We start from the raw sequence: 27,423 nt of genomic DNA on the forward strand, positions 1-27,423 counted from the left end.
CGATAACCATTTGTTGAATACACAATTGGATAGAGTGAATAAACGACCAGAGGAACAATTCAGACGGAACAGCAGTGGCCAAGGGAAGGGAGGATTGATTTATGGGAGAAAATTAGAGAAATGAAATCCATAGATAGGGTTTGCCTAAGTGAGAGTGATGACCGAAGCCAGAAAGCGCCCGAGGAAGAGGAATTGTTTCACATGGTAGGAAAGGGGAGGAGGAGGAGGGCTGGGGTGGCGGAGTGCAGAGTCGAGGCTGGAATTTAAATGAAGACCCACAACGCTGACATTCCAGCCCGTGGAACGGTCTGTGTCAGGGCAGTATGGAAATGCCATCATGTAAGCACATACGCCCGGCACGTGCCGCCCCGTGCTAGGAGCCAGCCAGGGCTCACCTTGGAACCGCCGCGGCGTTGATGGCTCCGGGGAGATGGTGCAGTGTGCGTGTTAAAGTACTGGGGTTCTGGAAAAGAAGAGCTGGTCTTGGAATTCATGAGTGGTATCTCAGAAGAAAGGCGTTTGCAGAAGTGTGCAGGCGGGCAGAGCAGGTTTCGGTAAACACAGAGTGCCAGGTGGGCTCTCTCAGGTGACCTGTGCTGGGAAGTTTTAGCCTCTCACAGGATTGAAGCCCAAAAGGTCGCTTCCAGCTTGGAGGGGTGAGGCTGTGCCGGCGTGAGAGAGCAGGCACAGCCGGGAGGGCTTCTTCCTCACCAGCCCAGCGCCTGCCACCTACCAGCCGCTGCAGAGAGAGAGCAACAAGTGCTGATGTTACTGAGCACTCGCTGCGTGCCGGGCACTGCTCGGTAGCGCTTTACACACTCATCAGAATCCGTTGAGGAAGTTGCTCCTATTATTATCCCTATTTTACAGGGGAAGAAAATGACGCTTAGGGAGAGGATGGGACTTGTGTGAGGTCCTCCAGTAAATGGCAGAGCCAGGATGAAAACCCACTCTTAGACCTCAGAGCCCCGGCTCTGAACTCCTGCCTTCCAAGGACCTGATCCCTGTACCTTAGGAGTTTACAGTTTGGTTTGGGTGGCCCAGTGAACAGACAAAATGACAAGGAAGGGCTGTGCTGGGTGCCCAAGAGAGGCAGCGAGGGGAGTCGGGGGAACAATTTGTAGACACCATCCAGGGTGGAGCAGCAGTGGTCAAGGAAGTGGAGGCTCGGGGTGGGGCAGAAATGGAAAGGGCTCGCACTGTACATGTGAGGATTAAGAACTGAGGAAGTAACCTCCCCAAGCCTCAGTTTTCTCGTCTGAAAATGGGAACTAGACCCATCTCCTCAATTGTGACTATCAAATGAAACAATGTTGGTAAAGAGCTTAGCACAGGGCCTGGCACGTAGGAGGACTCCATAAATAGTAGCTGCAGTTATTCGTTGGTGTGCGGTTATTGCTATTATTTTTATTATTATTAAGCAGGCACTGTCTTAGGTGCTGGGAAACCAAAAAGAGTAAGACCCAGCCCTTGAGGTGCCTGTAGTCTAGGGAAGGAGATAAACATGTGAACAGATAAGTCCTGTCTAACTGCCTGCATCCCCAGCCCTGCTAGGGAGTGTGGTGCACAGCGAGTGCTGAGCAGATACTGTCGAATGAATAACCATCAGTACATATTTTTAGATATAATATATGTGCAACATGAGAGTTGAACCCAGTCTGTAGGTTGGCTGATCTGGGCCAGGCTTGGCTCCGTTCTGCTAGCCGGGTACAGGTTTGCCCTCCCCGTTTCTCTCTCTCCTGGGAGAAATGGGCTTCCCACAGCACGGTTTTCTCAGGGCAGCACTAGAAGTCCCAAAGCACAAGACCAGCTCCACAAGCATATTTTAAGCATCTGCTCATTTGTCTCGTTGACCAAAGCAAGTCACGTGGCCAAGCCCAAGCTCCATGGGGCAGGGAAATACACTCGTGGTCTAGTAAGAGAGACTGCAAGGTGGCACGGCCAAGGCATGGGAGTGGGAAGGGGTGAAGAACTGGGAACAATCATGCATAGCTCACAGCGAAGTTTGGAGGGAGAGTAGGCCTTAGCCACAAATGTCTGCCCCTTGGCCTGGCAAATGTCTTGTTCTCCAGGAGGCCAGCCAGGCTGTGGCACAGTGCCGGCCCCCCCGACTCCTGCCTGCGGGTCTGTGCCAACCACCCAGACTCTTAAGGGCCGGCTGCGGCTGTGGAGTGAACTCTGGCTCAAGCCAGCGCTGCCTTATTGAGTCTGCCCTGGACTCATTATTTACATAGACTGTAAAATAAAGCTTAACTCAGAATTACAGTAAGTCAGTGCATCCGAGTGAAGCCAGCAGCTGGACTTTCACCGTTGAAAGCAGACTAAATAAAACGGGGAAGGAGAAAAAAGAAGAGCTGCAAATAGAATGTCAGGGAATGCTTAATTATATAAAGGTTATGCGTCTGCCTGCATAATTGTCGAAAGCGGCTGATGGCAACAGCTGGCAAAGGAAGCTGGGCTTCAGCTCTATGTATGTGTTTATCTGGTGCCTGTCACCCTAATGGCTACAAGCAGTATTGATCACAAGTTAATTTTGCCTCATTCATTCTTCTTCTTGGCTCTACCCTTATCAGTCTCACCTCCCCCGCTAAAATAGGAAAGCTATTGAATACATGGCCAAAACTTGGAGTTTGGGGGGGCAGAGACCACCAAGTAATGTAGAAGCAAGCTCTTACAAGATGCCAGGCACTAGTCTAGGTGTTTTTACATTTACAACTGATTCTTCAACTACAACAACTCTATAAGGTCGTTATTATTTCTGTTTTACAGATGAGGATACTGAGGCCCAGAGAGGTTAAGTCACTTGACAAAGGTCACACAGCTTGAGATAGCCTGATGATTCTCTTAACCATGGCCCTCCTGATTGGGCTCTGCAAGGTGGTATTGTGGGATTTCTTTCACTGCACTTGGAGTGAAATTTGAACTCTTTACCACGGACTACATGCCCTGTGTGTTCCAGCTCCCAACTTGTCTTCATCCACATCTTCTAGCATTCCCCGCCTCGTCTACCACACTGCTCTCCTTTGCATTTCTTAGACATGCCAGGCTCTCTCCTGTCTAAGGCCTTTGCAGGTGCTGTCACCTCTGCCTGAAACTCTGCCCCTGCAAGCATCACAGCTACCCGAGTCATTCTCTCTTAAGTTGACTGTGTCCCTCCCTCACCCTTAATGTTCTTGATCACAGCACCCTGAGTGTTTCTTCCAGGGCAATTGTCATTATCAACGATGGTAGATTTGTTTATTGTTGTAGGTTTCCACTCTGGTCTCCACATTCCACGTGAGCAGAGATGATACTTGTTTTATTCACTGTCTGTGCCCAGACCTGGCACAGAGGCAGTGTGGCGCATCAGAGCAGGGGCTCTGAAAGCAATTGCCTAGGTTCAAATCCCAGCTCTGCCACTTTTTGTGGACTGTATTACCTTAGGCATATGAATGCTTTCTGTCCTCTGTTTCTCCACCTGTAAAAGAGGGATAATGCTAGGGTTCTGGGGTAGAATGAATTAACTAAGACGTAAAAATGCTTAGTATAGTGCCTGATATGCAGGAAGCCCTCAGAAAATATTAACTGCTATTAGTCGTCATTATTAAGATGATTATTACTAGCACATATTAGATAATCCATGCTTGTGGAGTGGAGGAATGAACTGCTAATTGTAGAAGGGGAAACAGAGGCCTCCGTGTTCTGTGGGAGGGTTCGTAAGCTCTGCTCCGCGACATCCAGCTCGGCGTGAGACTGCTCCGTCTGCAAGGACACTGCGATTGAAGGGCTGTTCTCGTGCCCTTGCTGGTCCCACTACTGGGCACCCAGCAGTCCAAACCCAGTGCTGCTCTGTAAGGTAAATGGGTTTGGAAGGCTGCCCTTTGTGAGTCTGTAAATCCTTTTGGTGGAGTTGGACAGTAATCCTGTCGGAGAATGGTGTTTTCTTGCTCCTGCGATGGACAAGATGCTTCCAAACCATACGGAAGGTGTGGCTGGTGGGCTCCAGGTCCTGTTCTCCGACACCCCCTGCCACCTGGTCTATCGTGAAAGGCCACTCCACTTGGAAGGCAGCTGATAGAGAAGCTGTAGGCTTGTGCTGGGACCCAGCCAGGGACAAACGAAGCCGATTTGGAGCTGCCGCGGAACCAAGTCATTCTGCACGTTGCGACCTACGCCTGCAATGCCCCTCCTCACCCTCATATTCTTTGCAGGGCTCAGTCCTGCTTTCCACTCTCCGTCCTGGACTCAACAGGCTCTGTGGGGAAGCGTTAGCTGCTGCCCCCTCTCCATTCCTTGCTCCTGCCTGCTGCTGGCTCGGCTGTCTGCCCTCCACTCACCTCTGCTGGCCTCTCGGGGGCACCACATCAGCCTTCAGCTCATGGGGGGGACCTGCTCGTTGGGCACCCTTTGCCTCCTCCAGCCTGTGCCCTATTCCGAGATCACTAAGAGCAGGGTTTCTTTTATCCTAATGCAGTCACCCCTAATAGAATCCAAGTGCTCAGATCTCTCATTGAAGAGAGTAAATGATCGCAAAGACCCCTGCCAGACTCATTTCTGCCAATCCCAGTGTGCAGGGAAGCGGTGGGGCATTGGCCCCTGGTCCCCAGAAGAAGCCAGGTGATGGCTGTGCCTTTGGGGCAGTGAAGTCTGGTGCCCAGGTCATCCACCAGGGCTGTCGGCCTCTTAGGGTTTTCAGCGGAAGCTCATTCACATATGCAATACTGGGACGCTGGGTGGTCTAAGTTGCCCTTTGATTTTTAGTCTCTGGGGACTCCAGTGTTCCTGGTGTTATTTGGCATGTCTGTGACTTTAATTTCCTTTTTAATTTCTGTTGTTGGGAAGAAAGAACTCTGCAGAGTTACAATTTGCAAAGGACCTGTGTTGTAAGACCAGTGGGTATCTTGAATGGCTAAGTAATTTGAACACGCATAATCATCCCCGGGTCAAACCCACTGCTGAGTGTGTCTAGTGAACTCAACTCCGTAAACAAAATTGTGCAGGATCAGCCCAGAGGAAAATTCAACAAAATGTGAGCAGTCATCATCCCTGACAGTGGATTGTTGGAGAATGTTATGTCTGATTTTACACATTTTCCAATTTTTTTCCACTGAGCACATTACTTTTATGTTTCGAAAGAAAGATACCCATTAAAAAATAAATAACATCTATACTCCTGAACACTCAAGTTTGTGATCTTAATATAGAAGACTAGAAGATGACTTAGAAACTAAATACGTAGGTTTTAAGGAATATATTTTATTCTTATTTATATTAATGAAGTATTAACATAATATAACTGCAGGTTTGCATATGGAATTGAGGTTCGCTGAACAGGGGTTTGAAAGACTATCAATTATGAGTAGTTCATTGTGAAAGTTAGAATCAGAAAATCAAACAGTACTAGAGAGGAAGCGGTTTTTATTTGAATTTATATAGTATATTCTATTTAACCCTGGTCTGGTTCCTTAACGACTCCACGCTTTAGTTTTTCCATCTGTAAAATGGAGATAAAATAGTACCTGCCCATGAGGTTATTTTTAGAATGAAATGATTCATATTTATGAAGTTCTTAGAACAGGGCTGGAACATAGCAATGACTCAATAAACGTTTGCTGCTGCTGGGTTAGTCTTATTGTTGTGATATTTAGGCTTTGACTATAGTTCGTGCTTCTACATCAGAATTAGCAGCACTTAAAGTTACAATGATATTAGTGAACCTGAGTAGAGTTCTTACCGTATCTGAGCCATCATGCTCAGTTCTTTGCTTAGCTTCTCTCGTTTGCTCCTCACATCCGCTTCATACCATTCACTGTTATTATCTTCATTTTACAGTTTAGGATGCAGGAGTTCAGAGAGGTTGAGTGACCTACCCAGGATCACACAGCTTATAAGAATTTGATCCTAATTCCAAACCTTAGGCTCTGAATCACTGCTCCATTACCTGGTGTTGTATTTTGTGTTCTTCTGCAGATATCCAAAATATACTCTTGCCTTTACTTTCCCTGGGTCAAACATCCACTAGTTGAAGTGTTTTAATGGCCTTCCAAAGGGATATGTCAGGAATTTCTCAACTGTTTCCCCAAAGCAGCTCCTCCTGGTGATATCCCATACTCACTGATCTGAGGCATGGGGTGGCGGGGCGAGAGATTCATAACTGTTGTATATCGATGGCAGAGATTTGTTTTTAGAAATGTAGAGCAATTATATGGCTTGCAATTAAACTCCAAATGGGAACTGAAAGGTGAAGAATTAGTTTCCTGTTTGTAGTACAGTGTCTAGGCAAACAATTAATCATCATCTCTATAAACTCCCACCCCACAGGATTCAGTCCCAGTGAGGGGGGCTCCTCTGCCTCCTGTTAGCTGGAGAATGTTGGTCCATCTCATGCACATAGAGCAAATTCCTGTGCTGGGTGCTTTGACAAGTAAGCTTCCTGGGCCACCATGCAGGATGCTCCCCTGGGGCCCGTGGGCAGAGGTGCCAGAGGCTGCCCTAATGAAGGACTGAGGGACCCCGTGGGCCAGAGGAATTGGACTTTGTCCCGAGAGCACGGGGGAGCCCAAAGAGCAAAATACGATCAGATTTGCCCTCAGGAAAACCAGTCTAGCTGCAGTGAAACAGTGATGGGCAGAGGCCAAGGTTAACCGCGGAGTCCAAATGAACAGTGGCGGGTGGGGGGCTCTTCTCTGAACAATGGAGGGAAGTGGACAGAGGTGGAAGAGGTGTCAGGGAGCAGATGTACAGGACTCAACACTGGATTTGATGTTTGGAGGGTGGAGAGGAGATGATGACGAGGGAGCCAGCCCCTGCCTGCAGCTTGAGAGATTTAATGGACCTTCCCAGGTATAAACGTCCTGGTCGTTGTGCGGGAAGGTTAATTTAGAAGAGTATATGGCATTAGTTCTCTGCCGTCTTCTGAGCAGAATGATATTAGCCCTTTTCTAAGACTCTTCTAAAACAAAAAAAACTAAAAACCAAAGGTTCTGGCTTGCAACGTCTGTGGCAGAGGCTGCTGCAAGCAGGAACTGGTGCTTTGTTGCTTCCAACACTGAGCAGAGCTGTGTGGTCTGGGATTTCCTGCCTTGCAGCCCTCATTTCCAACAGCCCATACCTACCTGAAAGGTGAACAAGGAGCCAAGAAAGGCTCTTTCCCAGTGTGTATGCGGAAGAGGTGAGCCAGCATCGCATCAGATCTTGCTGGGCATCTCACGGGATGTTGTAGGCTCAGATTTTGTAAATCCTTCTCTGCTCCGGCTCCCTTCCCTGGAGCCATGGGCATGAATCAGGTTGTAGTGAGGACTCTGTCTACGGGGACACGGAAAGGCCATGCAGGTTGGCCGTCATTGTGAGGCAGTCAGAGTGTGGGAGGAGGCATCTCAGCCGAAACTTCTGCCCCACGGCTCCTTGCCAGTCCTAAAACCTGCCCCCAGAATTCACCTACCTCCTCTGGGTCTTTGCTCAGTGAGATCCTTTCTGACCACTCTCCATCAAACTGCATCTTTCCCCTTCCCTGCTTTACTTTTCTCTGTAGTATTTATCGCCATTGGGTATACATTGTACTTAGATTCGTTCTTGTTTGTTATTCTCCCCCTGTAAGATACAGGCTCCAGCAGGGAGCTGCTGTGTTTTATTTGCTGTTCGTTGCTGTATCCTCAGCCCACAGAGCAATGCCTGGAACTCCGGAGGTGCTCTGTCAGTATGTGTTGAGTAGACAATAACAGTAGCGGCTGACTTTTATCTGCTGAGACCCCACGCTCATAGCTCAGTGCAGAGTGGGGAGACGGGCACTGAACAAGCTATTTCAAGGGTGCTGATTCGTGTAAGAAGAAGTGTAGGGCATGGTGTGACCAAGGTGGGCTTCCCTGAGGGAGGGGCATTCAGTTGCATCCTGAAGGGTGAGCAGGAGTCTGAGGGGAAGAGAGGAGTTTTTGGGGTGGTGGGAATTGCCCATGGCGGGGAATATGGTGAAGAGAGTGTGGCCCCTCACACAGAACCCACAAATGAAGAGGGCAAGTGTGGAGGGACTGGTCTGGAAGTGTCCACGGGGCCAGGCGGGGCTGGGTCTTAGAAACGTCATGAAGATCTGGGCCTTGATCCCCGGGCAGTAGGGGGACGTCAGAGAGTTAGAAGGGGAGTTTGGAAGGCGGAAGGCTGAGGAGAAGCTGCTTTGCCCAGATGAGAGAGTCGCAGGGCTGGGACAAGCTGGCGCCAGTTTTATCCACAGACCAGTGATCACTTCAGCCAAGACGGTTAAGGCTCCAAGGTTTCCCCCGAAGATCCCTCCCCCTCCTCTGTCGTCGTTCCCATGTCCTTCCTAACCCTAATCCAAGCTCCAGCTCCGTGCCAGGCCCTGTGCTAACGTCAGGGCCTTTGCACGGATCAGCCCGCATCGTCCTCACGGCAGCAGGTTCAGGAGCTGGTATTATCATCATCCCCGCTTGGCAGTGGTGGAAGCCGAGGCCCAGACACTTGCCCAGCTTCGCTCTTCTGGAAGGAGTCAGCTTTGGAAGCTGGAATCTAGCCACAGGCGTCTCCTGGTCCAAGTCCAGTGCACATGATCTTTCTCTTTCACGGACTGACTCTCATTCTCAGGACTCCGTGTCTTTATCCTGCCCTGGGGGGGGCCAGAAGCCTGCACTGGTGCCCCGCTCCGCCCTGGCCTCTTTCAGGATGTCCTCACCTGACTTCCTCCTGGAATCCAGGCTGAGCTGTGGAGAACCAGAGCAGGAGCTCTTCCCGTGTTAGCATGAAGGAACTGAGAACTTTCTGAATGTTTCCTGCCTTCTCCCCGCTCTCACCCACCACCAGTATGTGTTTGAGCGTGGCTCCCTTCCCTGCCCTGCCTTGCCCTTCCCACACAAGCGGATTGCAGAGAGCGAAACTTGGGATCAGAGAGCTAGTTTGGGGTGTGAGACCTTTCTCTCTCTGAGAATAACCTGCTTCAGAGCCTTGTCGAAGGTGGGGAGGTCAGTATTTATATGAGGTGAGGTTTTCAGAATGAACAGAGCTATGAAGTGCCTGGCAGTGTCCTGGAATTAGCCCATTTGTAAAATAACTTCTTTTATAGTTGCTTTGGGGCTGGGAGACATTGTACCAAAGTAAGAGATTAGGTAACTGACTACATTTTTGTGCTTTATTTTTTATGAATGAAAATACCATCCCTATTATTGGGGATGATTTACCTTTATTTAAAAAATTGTGATAAAATGTACATAACATAAAATCTACCGTCTTAGCCATTTTTAAATGCGTAGTTCAGTGGCATTAAATGTGTTCAGTTTGTTATGATTTGGTTTTTGAAATCCAGAAAAGAATACCTGGGTGTATTTTGTCCAGAAAGGTTAACAGCAAGCATGATATTACTTCCTTGGCTTCTCTTTATAGCTACTATGTTTGGATAGTTTATTCCAGTTTGCATAGTCTCTGTCACTCATCTTGCCTCATTGAACCCCTGGGGCCTGGGGTGAGATGGGTGAGGGACCAAAGGTGGCCGAGGTGTTGGGTGGTCTTCATTTCGAGCATGTTCTGGTGCCATCTAGTGTCTGTGAGGCCTCGTGCCGGCCGGGCTAAGGCTGCTGGATTTCCCCTGCTTTGGGTGGAGGCTCTATAAAACCCAAATGGCTTTAAAAGAGCACCAAGGAGATATTTGTCTTTTTAGATCAGCTGGTATTTTTTTCCAGCCCTGATCCCTTGGAAACTTGCAACTGAAATTTATTTCATTAGCAGTCAGAACAGTTAGTCCCTTTGAAGCTCAGACAGGGTGAGATTAATATGAACCCAATATTAAGCTATTAAGCATCAATTTGGCAAACCTATTTACAAAGGAGAGCCGAACACAGAAAATGAAAGTTGCGTTAAGAGGCTCCTTTCCCAAATTCACACTCCCTTGTTGGAAAATATGTCTCAGTAACCAGTGTTTTTGTGTTAGAGAAGAGGAAAAAGAAAAACGTGTGTGTGTATGTACGTGTATGTGTATATACATGAACACATGCTTTGATGATGTGTGGTAATTCCAATAGTAGTAATTAATAAGATTAATAATGCAATGCAGCTAAACTTGTACAATGCTGATTGTGTGGCCAACATTGTTCTAAGTGGTTTATATTTTAAATGTTTTTATCTGCACAACAACCCAAAAGGAATAGGTGTTATTATTTTCCCATTTCAGAGATGAGGAAACTGAGACACAGAATGGTTAAGTGCTTTGTTGAAGGTCACAAAGCCGCAGTAAGTATTTTGCGATAGAATAATTTCTAAGGACGTGGAAGCACATGGATTTTAGTTGGAGTTCCAGGTGATGGTGTGTTTTCTTTTGCTGCCCTTTGCTCCTCAGGCACCTTCCCAGGGCAGCTGTTGGCTCTGCACAGCCACATGTCGCTTCTCGTCCTGAGCACCTGACAGCCTCGTGCAGTCAGGGGCTCCCAGTTGCGCTTGCTGAACGAATGGAGCAGGTTAAGCTCGCTGGGGGGTTGGGGCTTGTTTTAAGTAGCACCTGACTACGAGGTTGTGAGAGGCTGTGTGTACCCAGGACAGAGCACCAGCTCAGAGCCAGCAGGTCTGTGTTCTGTCCCCAGCTCTGTTACCCACCGTGTGACCCTGGGCAAGGGATTTCCTCTCCCTTGTCTGTTTCTCCATTTTGGGGATAATAAAATGAGTTTTATTTGGTTTAGGTTTTTTTGAGAGGATAAATGAGGTAATGGTTATGATAGCACCTTGTCCAGTATTTGGCACATGGTGTGTGCTCGTTAAATTTTACCTTTGTGTATATTTTATCTGGAAATTGAAACTTATTTTAGCTCTCCTTCCACATTTTTCTGGCATGCCCTGCAGTGAAGATTCGTGTGCCCTTTCACCTGAGAGGGCTGGGTCCGTTTTCTACATTGCAGGATAGAATGGTCCAGCCCTGAGTCGACGTGGGTTCTTAGATGTCTGTTCTCATTGGAAGAACTGAAAGCTGAGAAAGTTCGGCTTTGTACCCTCTCTCTTCTTACAGATTTCCATATATATGTAAAATATGCGTGTATATACACATGCATGCATGGCAACCTGAATATTTTTTTTCCTTCATATTGTTTTTATTATAGCATGGTTGCTTAATTTACAGCAAGCAGAAAATAAGCTGGGTCTTGTTTGGATCCAAACATTGATGTTTTAAAGGTCATACACAATATTAACGAGAACATATAAAAATACCTTTTTAGAAGCTTCTATAAGAAAGAAAATACAACATTTAACCCTACAGCTTTCCTCTTCGCTAGAACTGCAAACTACTGCTAGAGTTTTAAATAGACTTTTTGTTGTTTAAGCTATACATCCAAGAAAACCTAAAAAAAATTGGAGGCATGCATATAAATGATTGCATAGCAGAACATGAACATGAATTGCACACAGTAAAGAAAGTTAGAAATATTATCAAATATACAAAGGTTCTAGAATCAATCCTTTAAACACATTCCACAAACAATATATAAAAACCATCTTTTTGTTCTTTACAGGCAAAGCCTAATTTACTAAAACCAAAATTTAAAAAAAGTAATCCTCTAAAAGGAACCATTTTCCCATGATATTTCTTGCTTATATCTGCAAGCCAGCAATCTGAGATTTTTAAAGATGCTGGCTTTTTATTCTGAAGTGAGATTTCACATGTCAAGTCACTTTTGCCCCCAAAACAATCTTTTCAGAGAAATACTAGAAATGATAAATGGTTAAGATATTACTTCTTCATTTTTAGTCAGATAGTTAATAATCAAAAACTCAAGAGTTGTGACTCTTGCTTATAACTCTCTAATCCTTTTTCCAAAATTATTTTAAATTTCATGGCACCACAGAATCACCTAGAATGACAGTGCCGTCTTTCAGCGTGCCACATATTAAATAAACTGAGGAGTAAAGAGCAAGCCTTTCTCCTAAAACAAATGTACAGGCCAAGTGCTGTGAGCATCACAATTCAGTCCTTTTGCACTTTGTGTGCACACACACAAAACCTGCTTTGAAACAATTTACTTGCTTCTAACAGCAGTAAGAAAATTAAGCAATACTGTGATCAACAGTGTTCATTAAATTTTAGAACAGCTACATAAGAACATTCTTTTCCCCTTTAAATTATTTCTGCCATCACTGACCTGCTCAAATTTTAAGGTGAGTTTTTCCGGTGTTTTCTATGTTCCAAATCATCATAGGAAAAAAAAAAAAAAAAGCAGTGAAGCCTCCATGCTTCAGTCAAAAACTCAAGCTCCCTGAAAATACTACGTAAGCCAGTTGGCATCGTCCCCCAAGACAGTGGGGTTAACAAAGGAACTATTCCACACCACTTCATAAATAAACTAAAATATTCTTAGGGGCCTAGACACCTTGACAAGACATAAAGGTCCACCCTGAACCCAAATATATATGTCTGAACAGTCAGTGCTGCACTGTGGCTACAACTTCAATTCTATGTCATTCTATCTGATTAATATTAGCAAGCTATCTTTCTAGGTTAATAGCTGTACCAAATAGGAATATGGAAGTTTATTTTTAATAAGACAATGTTGCAAATTATGGTCAACGAACATCTTTTCACCAAGCATAAAAAGTGAGAATCTTTACAAAAATATGCAGAGACACCACAAATTGGTAGCTGCCCATAACATTAAACAAACTGGACTCTTAAGAGTGGCTTTTCAGCAGCACAGCATTTTAATTATGACCATTGCCTGGTACCAGGAAAACTAGCATGTGTGTTTTAAGCATCATTGCAACATTATATTCCTGATAATTTAAGTAAACCAAACTGTGAGTAAATGAAGGACACATGCCTGAAAGTTACCCTGGTTTATACTGTCAGTGGCCACTGAACTTGGGACTAGTTCAAGACCTTTATCTAGATTTTGACCTCGACCTAAACTGTGTTCTTGACCACTATTTGGATCTAGGTGGTTCTTTTTTCTTTGATTCCTTTTCATATCTTGAGTCAGACTTGTAGTGTGTTTTGGAATCTGGTTTTGAGGTGCTGCTAGCTTTGGTTGAGATGCAGACCTAGATTTAGCTTTCGTTTCTTTTCTAGGGCTGGAACTTGGACTGTCGTCTTGAGTTGGTTTAGGTCTTGAAAAAGATCAGTTTTGGGGTTTGAATCTATCATTGTCAGAACAGCTTCTGCTAAGCTGTGGTCTTCCCATCGGTCTGCTATTTCTAGGACTATAAGATCTTCCGTAGTTTCAATCAGAAGAGCAACTTCTTGATCTTCTTTCCTAACTACAGCTTCTAGAACATCTGTATCTTACCATAACCATCACAGCATGAAGAACTGGACACATTCCTCCCTTGGCTTTCATCTGACTTGATGTCTTCCGATTCCCCTGGGCAAACTGTATTTCAATTTGATGTCCACAAATCCATTTTCTGTCCAAATTATATAAAGCACCATCAGCATCATGAACATCCTCAAGTTGAACATAAGCAAATCTTCTTGGATGGCAAGTGTAGAAATCGTGTGGAACAGACACATCAACTGTAGGACCATAACAACCAAATTCACACTGTAAATCTTCAGACCTGGTGTCATCAGCCGTGTTCCTGACGATCAGAGACTTGTGGGCGGGGTGGGGGGTTGCTTGGGCCCCTGGTAGGGGGACAGGACGACAACGTGAGTCTCAGCCGGGACCACTAATGGTCTTAGCAAACCGAACAGTCTGTGGTTCCTTAAACACACAGCCACAGGGCTCTGCCATGGCAACCACTAAGCTGGATAATTGTGGCTCAAGTATCACAGCAATGGAGATAAAACCAGAAGGACATGAGACATTGGGATGGACAGCCAGATGCTGGGGAAAATTTATGTTTGTCTGCATGTTGCCTCCTGTAAGGTAAAATTATAACGTCAGCATCTTATGGAAAGTATGAGGAAGGAGATCCTGAGACATTTTCAGCCAACGGGGGATCATAAATTGAAACGCATTATACAGTTCTTATTATTGCAATTCGAGACGTGCAAGGTGTCACTGGTAGTCTTCTTAATATGCAGTGTCTGTTGTCGTTAGGTGAACTCACGATATTAATAAGCACTTTTATCGGTTCCTGTAGAAATCGACTTCTCCTAATCCTGTTTTTCCCATCGTATCTTAGACTGCTCAATCCTAGATTCTCCCTCCATGGGGTCTGTAATATTTGCTTGTCTGCGGAAGTGATTTCTTAATCCAAAGGTATGAAACCCTGAGAGGGAATTTTATGTATTATCTTAACCGTGGTGTGGGAAATGAGATGTCTTTGTTCAGGGGGCTTTCGTGGGCCTCCTGCTCGCATCACAGAGGAGGCAGCGGTGTGGGTTTTGCAGGCCTGAGCCCAGCCGCTCAGCCGCAGGGTGGGGACTGTCGCCGCGGCAGCCACGCAGGGCGTCTGCTGCTGACCTCACTGAGAGACGGAATCAGCCATCTGCTCCCTCTTGGGCTCATTCGGTTCCGGTTATGCTTAACTTGCTCCTGGGAACCTCTCATCTTGCTGGACAATCTGTCATGTGATCTGGAGTAGGAAGAAGAGCTCGGAGTTGGCAAGTGGGTGGTGGGTGCGGTGGGCTCTCTGGGTACCCAGGAGGCATCATCTGCCTGGCGCCATGAGGGCATTAAATGGGGAGAAACACTACTCCCTCCAGTTTCCCTGCCTCTGCTTTCTCCTTGCCCGATCCCTCTCGTGTTCCCAGTCCTCCACTCTCACATCCTTCTCTCAATTTTCCCTCTCTCTCCCTCTTTCTCTTCCTCACTATTGTAGATGCAGGGAAACCAGAGCGATGTTTGGTGGATACTTGGGATACCCGAGGTTCCACCTTCTTTTGACTCAGCCTGGAGATGCAGCCTGTCTGCTTTTCTATCTAAATTATTTACACACAAGGTTTAATCAGCACAGAGTTTTGCTGTGGCTTGTCCCTGAAACCAGCTCTTTCCAGTCAAAGCCAGAAGTGCAGGGAAGTGTCTGGGGGAAGCTGTGCCTGTGCATTCCAGTTCTGCACCATCTGATTCCTGCAAGTTTTATCACTGGCTTTCTGCCCCTTCCCCATGGGTAGGATGTGGGAAGATTATGGAAAGGTTGCCATTTCTGACCCTTGAGCTTTGGGTGGGGGCAACAGTTCTGATCTTTTATTCCTACTTCCTATCTTCTGTTCCTATTCTGAGTCTTTTCATTACCTGAGTATTTAAAGTGTTAACTTTTCCATGCCATCTTCCACCCATCCCTCCAGAACAGTTCTGCAATTTAAGAAGTATGGAAAACACTGGGGAAAACAAAGTTAAACAAGTCTCTTTGCTTTGGGACTTCTATAAGCCACAGATGCACTTGGGTGCATTAGAAACCCCTGAGTGGGGACAATATTAATAGTGTCTGGTGTTTCCCAAAAGTACTCAGCCACAGAGTTATCTCTTTGAGTTATGTCTTAGGAATCGACCCTACCAGCAGTCTGGCTCCCAAGGACTTGCTACTACATTGTTTCAGGATAAGATACTCCTTTTCTATAACCCAGTTCATCCTCTGTGCACATGAATCTGTGCACTTGAGTCCTTCACTCTATGCTGATTTGCCTTCAAGAATGTGTTTTGCACTGAGCATGCCGACCCATCTCAGAAGGACCAAGGTGAGGCACAAAACCCTGAGTGCCCACTGTGTCCCAGGCATTTCATGTGTACTGTCTTTGGTATATTTCATTCCAACTCTGCAATCTTATTATCCTTCTTTCACAATTGAGACCAGCAATGTGCAGAGAAGTCTACCCAAAGCCCTACACTGGCAAATGACAGGACCAGAATTCAGCATAAATACTAAGAAGAGTCCATGGGACACAGCGCAGCCATGCTAAGCGTCAGTTGTCACTGGCCAGTGACCTGAACTGAGGCTGACCAGTAAACAGGAATTTGTGGTGGGACCATCCTCTCGCTGTTTGTGTGTGTGAATAAGGGACATCCCTCCTGCTGCTGCAACCAGAGCACTTACGTCCTTTGGCTACCTGAGCACCTTTTAAAATGCAGGGCTCAATTCAAATACCTACAAGTTCAGTTTTTAGCCACCCAACTTCTAATGACATAACCCCATGAGTTCATTTTACCCATGGCTTCTCTTGCCAAGATTAGCAGATCCTCTAGAATTTGAAGACTCTGGTCAAAATCCAGGAGAGAGATTCCGAATGTAAAGCATCCGAGTCCAGCAGCCCCAGTGGAAACCGGAGCAGTGGCAGCACACCCCTCATCTGCAGTCAGGCCAGATCGCTTAAATTGGTTTCCAGGAGGGTTTAAGGTTCATGAGAACAGTTCAGCAATGCTAAGCTGGTATTAATAAGCGCCTTGTGCCCGTGGACAGCATTATAGATCAATACAATATATGCTCCAAATTCAGATGATAAATGAGTACCATTATGACCTAATTAGCAAGCCTCATATTTTGAAGAGATAAATATAATTCCACCATATCCACTTCTTGAAAAATGCCGTTGCTGCTGCCTTTCCCTGCTGCAGAGATGAAGGCAGAGGGAACAGAGATAAAGGCAACCAGTTACATATTTATTTGCTTCCGTGGTGGGTAGCTGCTCTGTCTGTGTGCACACACTGCCCTAGCTCAGCTGTGCTCATTATTTTTTAAAGTTAGATGATAGGAAAGTGTTCATATACGTTTTAAAAAGTCAGACTACCTCTTGAGGGTAGAATTTACTGGGCCATACGTAACTCAGGGGGCTGCACCCTCACCCTTTAGTCTGTTGTGTTTGAGCAACATCAGCCTGAGTGCCTGACTGCAGATCGGGGCTTGTGTCCGAGGCTGGCAGTGACACCAGGTGACTGCCCACTGCAGGAGGACCATCCACTGCCTGGTGGGCAAGAATATGCACTCTGGATTCAGACAGACCTGGGTTCAAATCCTGGCTCTTACCTTCCTTAACTTTGTGACCTTGGCCTTTCTGAAAGACAGTTAAATGTGGGTGATAATAGTACCTACTTCCTCGGGTGGCTGGGAGGATTAAGTGAGATAGTGTGTTGAGTGCTTAGTACAGTGCCTGGCACATGATGCAGGCCTCGATCAACGCTAGTTTTTATCAGTAGTCTCTTTGGTCTTTTGTGCAGAGAAGTAGTTTGACCAAATCAGAGACAAACTGAGGACTTCAGATTCCTAGGGTTCCATAAACATATTGAGGGGGGTGCCCACACGCTGTTTTCAGTCTTAGTTGGAAATGGCTGACTTTGTCTTTAGCAGGACTCGTTCCAGCCTCACAGCCACGCCCATTCTCTCATGCTGATCGGAGGCTTGGCTTGGCAGTGGTATTTGCTTATGATTAATAAAAATGGGAATCAGATTAATTGGTACTTAATAATTGCATGTTGGTGATAGATGTTGCGCCCAGACTGCCCTTACACGTCTTCCTTGAAAAATGCCTCTGCTGTAGAAGATGGCAGTTGTCCGAATGTGTGATCCCTTTGGGGGTGGGGGGGGTGGGCAGTAAGGAGGGTTCGTGGTGGTGGAAGGTTTGGGACCTTTGATCTGGATGGTATTTTCCAGTTATCCTTCTCTGGTTCTGAGTCCAGCCTGTCTGGAGAGCACAACTTTGTGACCCGGCAGGGAGCGCAGGCAGCTGCCCTCTGACCTCAGGATGTTACATTTAATGGGGATTATGGCAATTTACCTATTCACACTCCTTGCCTGCTCCCTCTCCTCCCACCTATTATCCCCTAGCTTGTGGCCTTGGCTGAAGCCTGATAAATGTCCTTAAAATCTCAGGAAAATGCTGCACTCACTTCTGCTCCCTGCGGCCCCTGTGCTGCCAGCCTGCTCTCTCTGTGGCCTAACGCAGGGTTTCTCAACCTCAGTGCTAGCGACCTTTTGGACTGGCTGATTCTTTGTTGCATTGTAGGACGTTTAGCAGCATCTCTGACATCTACCTTTTAGATACCAGTGTCACCCCTGTCCCAAAGTTGTGACAACCAAAAATGTCTCTAAGACGTTGTCAGATGTCCTCTGGGGGCCAGACCCGGCTTAACACCACACCTTCTGCGTGAAGACTTCAGTTCCAGCCCACAGAATGCATCAGTTAATCGTAGAAGATCCTGACTGTGGTCTGTGTGTGTATCTTCATTTTATCTCCCCAGCCAGGCCTTGCTGTTAAAGAATCTGGACCACGTCTTAACTCCTCTGTGTCTCCACAGAGCAGATCCTTGTTTGCTGTGTTGACTTTTAACAAGGGCCTCTTGGCTTGCTGTCAGTTACCATGAATTGAGTGCCTGATATCTTCCAAGTCACTTCATGCATTTTTTTCTCTAATTTCTTACAACCACCCTCATCTTCACAGGGAAGATAGCTGAGGCTCGAGAGGGTAAGTAACTTACCCATAGTCACACAGCTGATGAGTACAAGCCTGTACCCTTTGCACTAAATCACCCAACCCCACCAGTTCCGGGAGGGCAGCGAGGAGACGGCTGGTATCTCTGCCTGGCTAGGGGTTAGGAGATCCTGTGCAGCCAGTGCTTAAATTGTCTCTAGGAGACGAGGGTGACGGGAGAGCTGGAGTGCGCTTTGAGAGGGGACGCTGGAAGAACGAGTGTGGAAAGAAGGAGTGACCACCTCTCTTCCCCCAGAAAGCCTGGGCAGCGAGAATGCAGCTGGAGTGACCGCTCTGTAGAGTTGGGCCCTGGTCGGTTGGTTGGTTCTTGTACTGTGGCCCTGAAGGCTGTGTCAAGAGCAGGTCAGTATACATCCTTGAGTATCCTCTGGAAAATGACATATCTCTCACTGGGCCAGGCGCCATGCCAGAGGAAAAGTAAACATTCCCTCTGGCAGCCGTGAAAAGACCAGTCAGTAGTGATGAGCAGGAGGAAAAGGGGGTGATTTGTTTTGTCTTGAAAAGCTGTATTTTTAACCCTGAACGTGGCTTGTTTGTTCCTAACAAATCCTGACCTGGGCAGTTCACAGAAGAGAAAATCCAGTGAACCATGGGCCTAGGAAGAGATGCTTGCTCACTGTCCCCAGTAAGACAGGGCAAACCCAATCGAAACCGCAAGTGCCCTGCCCACACTGGAGAGAACCTCACCCATGTGTAGAAGAGGATGTGATTTGGGATATTCATGTCCTCGTTGTTGGTAATGATGAAAAAATTCCAAACAATCTAAATGTTTATCTGCAGGGGATTAGACAAGTCATATGATGGAATAGCATGCAGTGCATGAATTTTAAAAAAGAGCAGGATGTTGATGGGTAGTATGGTAACAATACAATTTGTATGTACTTTAGCATCTTTTTTTAATGTTTTTATTTAAAAAAACAATTTTGTGTACTTTAAAAGCACATGCAAACCAATACTGTTAATTGATTATAGATATAATTGTGTCTATGAAAGTATTAAAAAACAGACTTTAAGGTTGCAAAACAAACTGGAGAAAATGATTACCTGGAGCCGGGGCTGGGGGGCATGTGGGGTGGGCAGGCATTGCAATTGATGTAGGAGTCCTTCACCTTTTCTGAAAGGTATTAGTGTGAAGAAAAATGAAGGGAAATGTGACAAAATCTAGCTAGTTTTAATTCTGGGTGCTATTTGAGATTCCCCCCACCCCTGCCCAGTGTTCTCCTGTGTTTTTTATGAAAAGCTCCACCCCACACGGGTATATGTAGGGTACTAGCTTTGCGTCTCATGCAGGCTGTCATGAGGATCCGGTGGCAGTAACAGATGTGAAGATGCTCTGTCAACTAGGACACCATGCAAAGGCAGGATAGTGTTTATTTAATAAGAATAATCACCTCTCGGGTTTTTCTTTGGTCCTTGGCTAAGTAGCTTTGTAGCATTTGGAGGCCTGGGAGAGTTTGCAGTGATTTACACTCTCCATACCTTGAAGTTCATGTTCGTTTGTTTTGTAAAAACTCCCCAGAGCAGCACATAGCAGAGATAAAAGTAAAGAGAAAGCGGGAATCAAATTTTTATGTGCGTCTCGGAAGGCTGAGGAGGATGTGGAGGATGTGGGAGCGGATGCATCCCTCCAGGAAAACGGAGACGGCTGCTTGAATGGAAACCCACAGTCCCATCCCTGTCCCGAGGCCCAGGGTTTGATCTTCCCGGCAGTCACATTCTTTGGAGCAGATCTGATGAACTAGTAAATGCTTGCTGGGTCATGGTGTACGCAGTGCCCAGAACAGGAGAGTTTGGTGCTGCAGTGGGGGCAGGGAGTCATCGGTCAATAAAGGGAGACGGGGAGGGTGGAGGAAGAGATGTCAGCTAACCCGTAGATGAAGGGCATGTTCAAATAGTGGTTTCTATGGCAACGCGTGGACTGCGCCGGGTGCCCCCAGCCCAAGCAGATGGCACGCTCTGCACAGAGCACACTCGCATTACCTGGAGAGGTAGCCAGGGTCAGGAAGTCAGCCGAACAGTCGGGTAGAAGGCCGGCTACACACCGCGTAGCCTCATCTGCATTTCCGAAGGCAGTAAATTCTCATTTAAGCTGCAGTGTTGATCTGCTCTGTGAAATCTCAGTATCAGAGATTTTTTTCCCTAGCCATGCAGTCGGGACCTTTCCCTGACTCTCAGGCAGGATGCGCAGGGGCTAATTTGTTCCATTTGCTGAGAAAAATAAAACTCTATTGCTTGATCCCTGCCCCCACCCTCTTCTTCACTTTTGAGGGGAAGCCATCCAGGCAGGGGCTGGGGTTTCCGGGTAGACGGTGCCCGTGCCTAGCAGTCCCTGCGGACACCCATCAGGGACCTCCCAAGGCAGTAACAGGCTGGGGACTGGTGGTTTTACTCTGATGAAAGGATGGGCTGCAGTCTAGACCTCGTTCAGACATCCCCACTGGGTTTGTTAAGTGAGCTACAGAAGAGGTAGACACAAGAAAATCCGTCTCTCTCTGCCTGCTCTGTAATTCCGCTGTCTGTCTGTGATTTGTACTCATGTTGTGTTGCATAGCTGCGGGTGGAATCCTGAAGTGGAATTCTTATTGGTACAACCTGTCCACCTGCCCACCTTAAACCTGGCTCATCATTAACTCTGAATGTTGGTTATCAACTGTCAGAATGTCTTAGCCCTTTAGTCCAAGCTGATGAGGATTTGGTTACTCGATCCATGATGCATGCCGAACCCATGGTCTGGTTCCCACCCCTTCCTTCCTGCACTTTGAGTCTTAAGTACAAGTGTCTAAAAGAAGCCAGGCGGGAGGGTAGTGGTGTCGCCGGCCACATGAAACCCATGCACTTTGGAGGGCACGTGCTCCACAAAGGGGAGGCCCCCAGCTCAGCCCCAGGCAGGCATTGCCGTGGAGGAGGGCACTTTCTCCACTGCTGCATCTTCCAGTTTATCAAAAGGAGTCAGAGGTTGGCATTTCTGTGTGAAAGCTCTTGATTTTTAAATGTTGGGGGACAAATTCAAAATCTGAAAAAACACTGTGCAGTCATAGAAAACCCAGCTCCCAGACTCATGTAACCCAGGAGAAAAGAAGCCAAACTACCCCAGTGGGATTTAGGTACAGCTGAAAAGGGAGCCAAATTGGTGCAACCTTTTTGTTAACACACCTAAGAAACATTTATTAGGCACCTGCTGTGTGGTGGGCACTGTGGTAATTGCTGGACATTGCTGATGCATGTCCACTGGTGAATGGGTCCAGATGAAGAAACAGTCTCAGCTTGGGAAACCAGTTTGCTTGGGTCACCTAGGAGTAACTGGAACCAGCTTCTGAACCCAATTCCCTCTGGAAGCCTGTGCCCTAGGCACCACACGTGGCCTCCTGTAGCCTTCCTTCTCCTGTCTAAAAGGCACAGAGAACTCCTTGGCCAGAGAGGAAACCCAAGCCTGGTGTCTCTCCCTGTCCTTCTACAGTGGTGGCTCTGAATGACAAACCAGAAGAGGCTGGCACGTCGGGTGGATGTGGCTTTGACCACTGTGCCTACCCACAGGGCAGGTGGACCTTCTCCAGAAGACGAAGTTGCCAAAAGTCTTGTTAGCCCAGAAATAACTTCACTGGGCAGGAGAAACCTACAACTGGGAATTACATATTTTCCTGCTTCCCATTTGAGTCCAGGGAGAATTCCACAGAATAAAGAGAAACAGGCACGAAGACTCCATATTCCAGCCTTCCCAAGCGTATTAGTCACCTCTGGCTACTATAATAAAATACCACAGACTGGGTGGCTTAAACAACAAAAATTTATTTGCTCACAGTTTTGGAGGCTAGACGTCCAAGATCAAGGTGTCAGTAGGTCTGGTTTCTCCTGAGGCCTCTCTCCTTGGCTTGCAGATGGCCGCCTTCTCCCCAAGACCTCATGGGGTCTTTTCTCTTCTTACAAGGGTACCAATCAGACTAGATTAGGACCCACTTTTTAAAAAAATAATCTCATTTTAACTTAAATCACTTCTTTAAAGACCTTGCTTCCAAATACAGTTACATTCTGAAGCATTGGAGGTTGGGGACTTCAATATAGGAATTTAGTGGGGACGCAATTCAGCCCATAACACAAAGCAAATAGCCAAGTGAAAGGGTTCTGGGGAGAAGCCCCAAGAGACTCAAATTCTAATTCACTCAGCCTCCTGGTCACACCCCTGCTCAAGTTGCTCATCTGTAAAATCGGAATACTGTCCCCCGTGCTCGTGGCTCCTCAGATTATTTCAAAGATCAAATGTCTGGCAAAAATAAAAATGACTACATCACAGCAAGGTTTTGCTCCTACCTGATCCATCAACAGTACGATGGCAAATTGACTGTGTGTGTCTAATAACCTTTTCTCTCTTTGTAGAAGTGATACACCCCCATTGTCCATCTTCATACTGTACAATTGAAACCATCCTGTAGACACTCATGTAAGCTGCTTCCGCGTGTCGCGGTGTGTTGGTTTCCTCTGGCTGCCATAAATCACTACCAACTTAGAGGCTTAAAACAGCAATCTGTTCTCCCACAGTGTGGAACAGAAGTGCCAAACCAGGATGTCGGCGGGGTTGGTTCCTTCTCCAGGATCCGCGGGAAAATTCATGGTGTACCTCTCTCCTGCCTTCTGGTGGCTTCCAGCAAGCCTCAGCACTTTTTGGCTTGTAGATGCATAACTCCCATCTCTGCTTTTGTCCTCATCTGGCCTTCTCCCTGTGTGTCTCTGTGTCCCAAATCTCCCTCTTAAAAGGACACTCGTCATTGAATTTAGGGCACAACCTAAATCAGAGATGATCTCATCTGAAGATCATTAAATCAATTCCATTTGGAAAGACCTTATTTCCAAAGAAGGTCATAGTCACAGGCACCAGGAGTTAGAACTTGAACATAACTTTTGGGGGGACACAATTTGGACCCACTACACATAGTACTCTGTGCGTATTCTCAAGCCATTAAAAATTCCTAGAACAATAAATGTTTCAAAATGTCCCATCATATGGCTTTAGTGTAATTTATTTAACATGGCAGTTCACTTTATGCCAGTCTCCTTGATCTGACCTCTCTCGTCACTGCGAGCAGTGTCTGACTTTCTGCACGCCTTGTGGAACGGCAAGGGTGAGCCACCAGCTTGAGTCTATAGTATCTGGTATTTTATTTCTTTTTTTTTTTTTAGTTAAATTTTTTTTATTGCTTCTTTTTTCTTCTTTTACAAATGGTACATATCTAGTATAGAGATTTTAGAAAATACAGAAAAACAAAAAGAAAACTAAAGTTGTTTTTTTTGGGAGCAAAGAACTGGGGTCTGCAGGGAACAGGACTCCTAAAAGGCAAATATGTCTGGAAGGCTGTGGTCGAAGGCCATTTTTGCTGGCTATAAGCGGGGTCTCCGGAACCAAAGAGAGCACACAGCTCTTCTTAAAATTGAAGGTGTTTATGCCCGAGACGAAACTGAATTCTATTTGGGCAAGAGATGTGCTTATGTATACAAAGCAAAGAACAACACAGTGACTCCTGGTGGCAAACCAAACAAAACCAGAGTAATCTGGGGAAAGGTAACTCGGGCCCACGGAAACAGTGGCATGGTTCGTGCCAAATTCCGAAGCAACCTTCCTGCTAAGGCCATTGGACACAGAATCCGTGTGATGCTGTACCCCTCAAGGATTTAAACTAATGAAAAGTAAATAAATAAAAGTGGAAAAAAAAAAAAAAAAAAAAAGAAAACTAAAGTTGGTGTCCAGTGATGATACCTTCCTTCTCTCTCACTCGTGCGTTATTTGTGTTTTAATATCTCCCCGGTCATTCTGGGGCTTTGGAAGCAGGAAGGAGGTACCTGTGAATGCTCATGGTGATGCACTCGGCTATATTTTCTGTGGTGACTCTGGGGGCATCGCGGTTCATTTAGTGGCAGATCCAGCTTTTCTGTTCCCTAACTGGGACTTTGCTGCCTTTATTATTTTTCTCTTGCTGCCTGCTTGTGGAACATTCTTCTGGCAGTTCCATTTACCAGTGAGACCAGAGGGCAAAGCTTCAGTCTGAGAGCAGTTCTGATGAGCAGCGTGTAGAGTCACAGGGTCGGAGGAAGTTTACGTGGGAATCTGAGTGGTGACCGAGAAGAGGAAGGAGATGGGGCCTGTGTAGTCCATTTTGCATGGCTGTAAAGGAATACCTGAGGCTGGGAAATTTGTAAAGAAAAGAGGTGTATTTGGCTCACGGTTCTGCAGACTGTACAAGAAGCATGGCGTCAACATCTGCTCCTGGTGAGGGCTTCAGGGAGCTTCTAATCAAGGCAGCAGACTAAGAGGGAACAGGCGTGTCACATGGTGAGAAGAGGAGCAGGAGAGGGAGGAGGAGGTGCCAGGCTCCCTTAAACAACCAGCTCTCACATGAACCAGTAATGACTTAGCAGAAGGAGAGCTCACTCATTACCACGGGGAGGGCACTAAGCCATTCATGAGAGATCTGCCCCCATGACCCAAATGCCTCCCACCGGGCCCCACATCCCACACTGGGGATCGAGTTTCAGCGTGAGATCTGGAGGGCGAAACATCCAAACCATATCAGGACTGTCTTGGGGTTTTCTGCTCTCCTGGACTCTGAGTCACTGCGCGATGCTTGGACACGTGAAGCACCCCAGGGAACTGAGCCAGAACCGTCCCGTCCCAGCAAGACTCCCAAACTGTATCTTCAGAGTTCTCTTCTGCTACCCACGGATATCCAGTTCTGCGAAGAAGGTGCCCCCAGATTGGGAGGCAGAAACTGTTAGTAAAGAATTGAAGTAACATCTCAACTTGAAGCTTTTGTGACAGATGGCTGTGGTAGCTGCTCTAGGAGAAGCAATTACAGTTAGTGAAACCCTCAGCCAATCCACCTTGTCCATCCGTGCATTTAGCCAGCCTTGCTGGTACCTGCGGTGAACCAGGCCCTGTGTGGCCCACTGGGATTGTAAAGACACCCTGGGAAAACTCGGAGTCTAAGAAGAACAGACACGTGGCTCACTGATGAGTTCTGTTGAGTACCAAGGTGGCAGGAAAGGGGAGCGTGTAACTCCACTTTGGGGGTGGGCAGGGAAGCCGCCTTTCTACAAGATTCTTGGGGGTGAGCAGGCGCTTGGGACCAAGTGGGGAGAAGACCTACGAGTCAGGAGGCTCTGTGCAGAAGGAAAGGAGATGAAATCTGTCTAATTTGAAAAGAACGAGGGTGAGGGGGCTTGCACAGGGGGGTGCAACAGATGCAAAGAGGAAATTTTATCCTGGATAAAATTAAGTTGGCAAAAAGCAAGAGGAAAAAAGTAAAGAAAGTATCAGCATGCAGTCACTAGAAAGGATAGGACAAAATAACCCAATTTGGAAGGCCCCGGAAAGACAGATGATTCAAGAGGCACCATTTGTGGCTGAGACTCTGACCTTGCATAGCAATGTCCTTCGGCTGGTGAGAGACGAGGACAAGAGGCAGCTTGGATCTGCCCCCTGCTCCTGTTTACTCCTTGTTAAAAATGTTGGAGCTGCGTGTGTGCTTCTGTGCTGGTGGCCAGGGGTCCTTGGCTCGCAGCGCCGTGCTGTCCTGCCTCGTTCGTCTCAGACAGTAATTGGGAAGAAGACCACAGCCTGGGGCTCGCTGGCGGGGTTGGGGTGAAGGCTCTGAGCACAGCGCTGGAGCTTCTGCAAGTGCCGGGGCAGGTGCAGCCCTTGCTGAGCGCTGAGGCCCCCACCCAGGCCCTGCACCTGCTTCCATGACCCCTGCATTGCTGAGCGAGGGACAACGCCCGCTTCTCTCTCACAGCCTGGCTTTTCTGTCCGCAAGGCCAGGCAGGGGCGGGCGGTGCAGTAGCGGAGTATGATAGGATGCGGCGGACAGTAGGGGGTCCTTTTTCATTCCCAGAAATAGCTTTTTTGAAAATCCACCGGGCTGCAGGTGGGTGTTGTTTACCTGGGACTGTGTGGTGTCCCGTCTCCAGGGAAGAACTGTGTTGCCTCCTATTGGCTGTGTCTGCCTTGGACACATGTCCCAGGGCTGAGAACACTGTTGTTGGCTCCTTTTAAAGGTCCCCTGTTGGAGCTGAGTGCCTGTACCCTGATTCTTGTCTCTTTTACCTCCAGCCTTGGCAGTAGCTTCTTAGTGAGTCCCTCTGTCCCTTGTCCTCCCTGCCTCCAGCCCAGGGTAATTGTCTTGCTCTCTGTGCTCAAAAACAGAATGGGTCCTCATTGCCAACAGCATACAGCCGAGCTCCTTACCGACACTGAAGGTTCTCTGAGACCTGACCTGTCCCCCACTGCCTGCACCCGCTCCTTGGTTTCTTACCTTCCTGTCACACTTTTCTCCCTGGCTGGAATGCCCTCCCCCCCATGCACACATTCCCCTTTCCTCTCGCTGAAGAATCCGTGGATGTGTCGGCCTGCATGATACACGTGCTCCTGCAGGCTGTGTGGAACTTGTCGTATTCCAAATTCACCAGGGAATCTTCCTGTTTAAAGCAAGTCTCTCATCAGTTATAAAACCAGACACCACCAGAGACAGAAAGAACCTGAGAGGTTATCTAGTTCAGCCTCCTCGACTCATTTTACACATGAGAAAACCAGAGGGGTTAAGTAACTTGGCCAGGGTCACACAGCTCATTAGAGGTAAGAATTGTCCTTAAAGAGAAACTTAGGTCCTCTGATGCTGGTACCAATGCTTTTTTCTCTCCAAACCTCCTTTATAATAAAATCATCCTGCCCCTGCCTATGTCCCTACCCAGTCCCACCCCACCACTCCCCCCAAAATCCTCAACAGAGTCTGTTTTATAAATTTGCCTATTCTTATATAAGGGACGGTGTCGCCTAGACTTCTGGCTTTTTCTGCTTCCTCCTTCCTTTGGCCATTTGTGCTGACCGGCTTTTCTAACAGAAGACGAGTGTGCAGGAAAAAAGTTAAGATAGCGGTCGCCTAGTTGGGACTGTTTATCCTTAGAAATCTCTAGCAAAGGGTTGGCTCTTTGCTGTCATCGGGAACTTGGATTTGGGGAGAGCCCCCACTGCCCTAACTGATAAGATGCCTAATCGGCACAGACAGTGCGATTTACGCCAAACACCTGCTTTCCTTCTGAGAGTCTGCGGTGTGGCGTGT

General features: G+C 47.0%; 2 protein-coding genes across 3 annotated transcripts in view; both read left to right on the forward strand.

Moving 5' to 3' along the window:
- LDLRAD3 (low density lipoprotein receptor class A domain containing 3) overlaps window positions 1–27,423 on the forward strand; it is a 231,501-nt gene that overhangs the window by 143,138 nt on the left and 60,940 nt on the right. The gene's annotated exons all lie outside the window — the stretch shown is intronic.
- On the forward strand, window positions 23,602–24,012 carry LOC123642598 (60S ribosomal protein L35a). The gene has a single exon (XM_045557818.1). The coding sequence runs from the start codon at window positions 23,655–23,657 to the stop codon at window positions 23,985–23,987; it is 333 nt and encodes a 110-aa protein (XP_045413774.1). The 5' UTR covers window positions 23,602–23,654; the 3' UTR covers window positions 23,988–24,012.

This window comes from Lemur catta, chromosome 7 (assembly GCF_020740605.2).
Source record: "Lemur catta isolate mLemCat1 chromosome 7, mLemCat1.pri, whole genome shotgun sequence".
NCBI classification, from domain to species: domain Eukaryota; kingdom Metazoa; phylum Chordata; class Mammalia; order Primates; family Lemuridae; genus Lemur; species Lemur catta.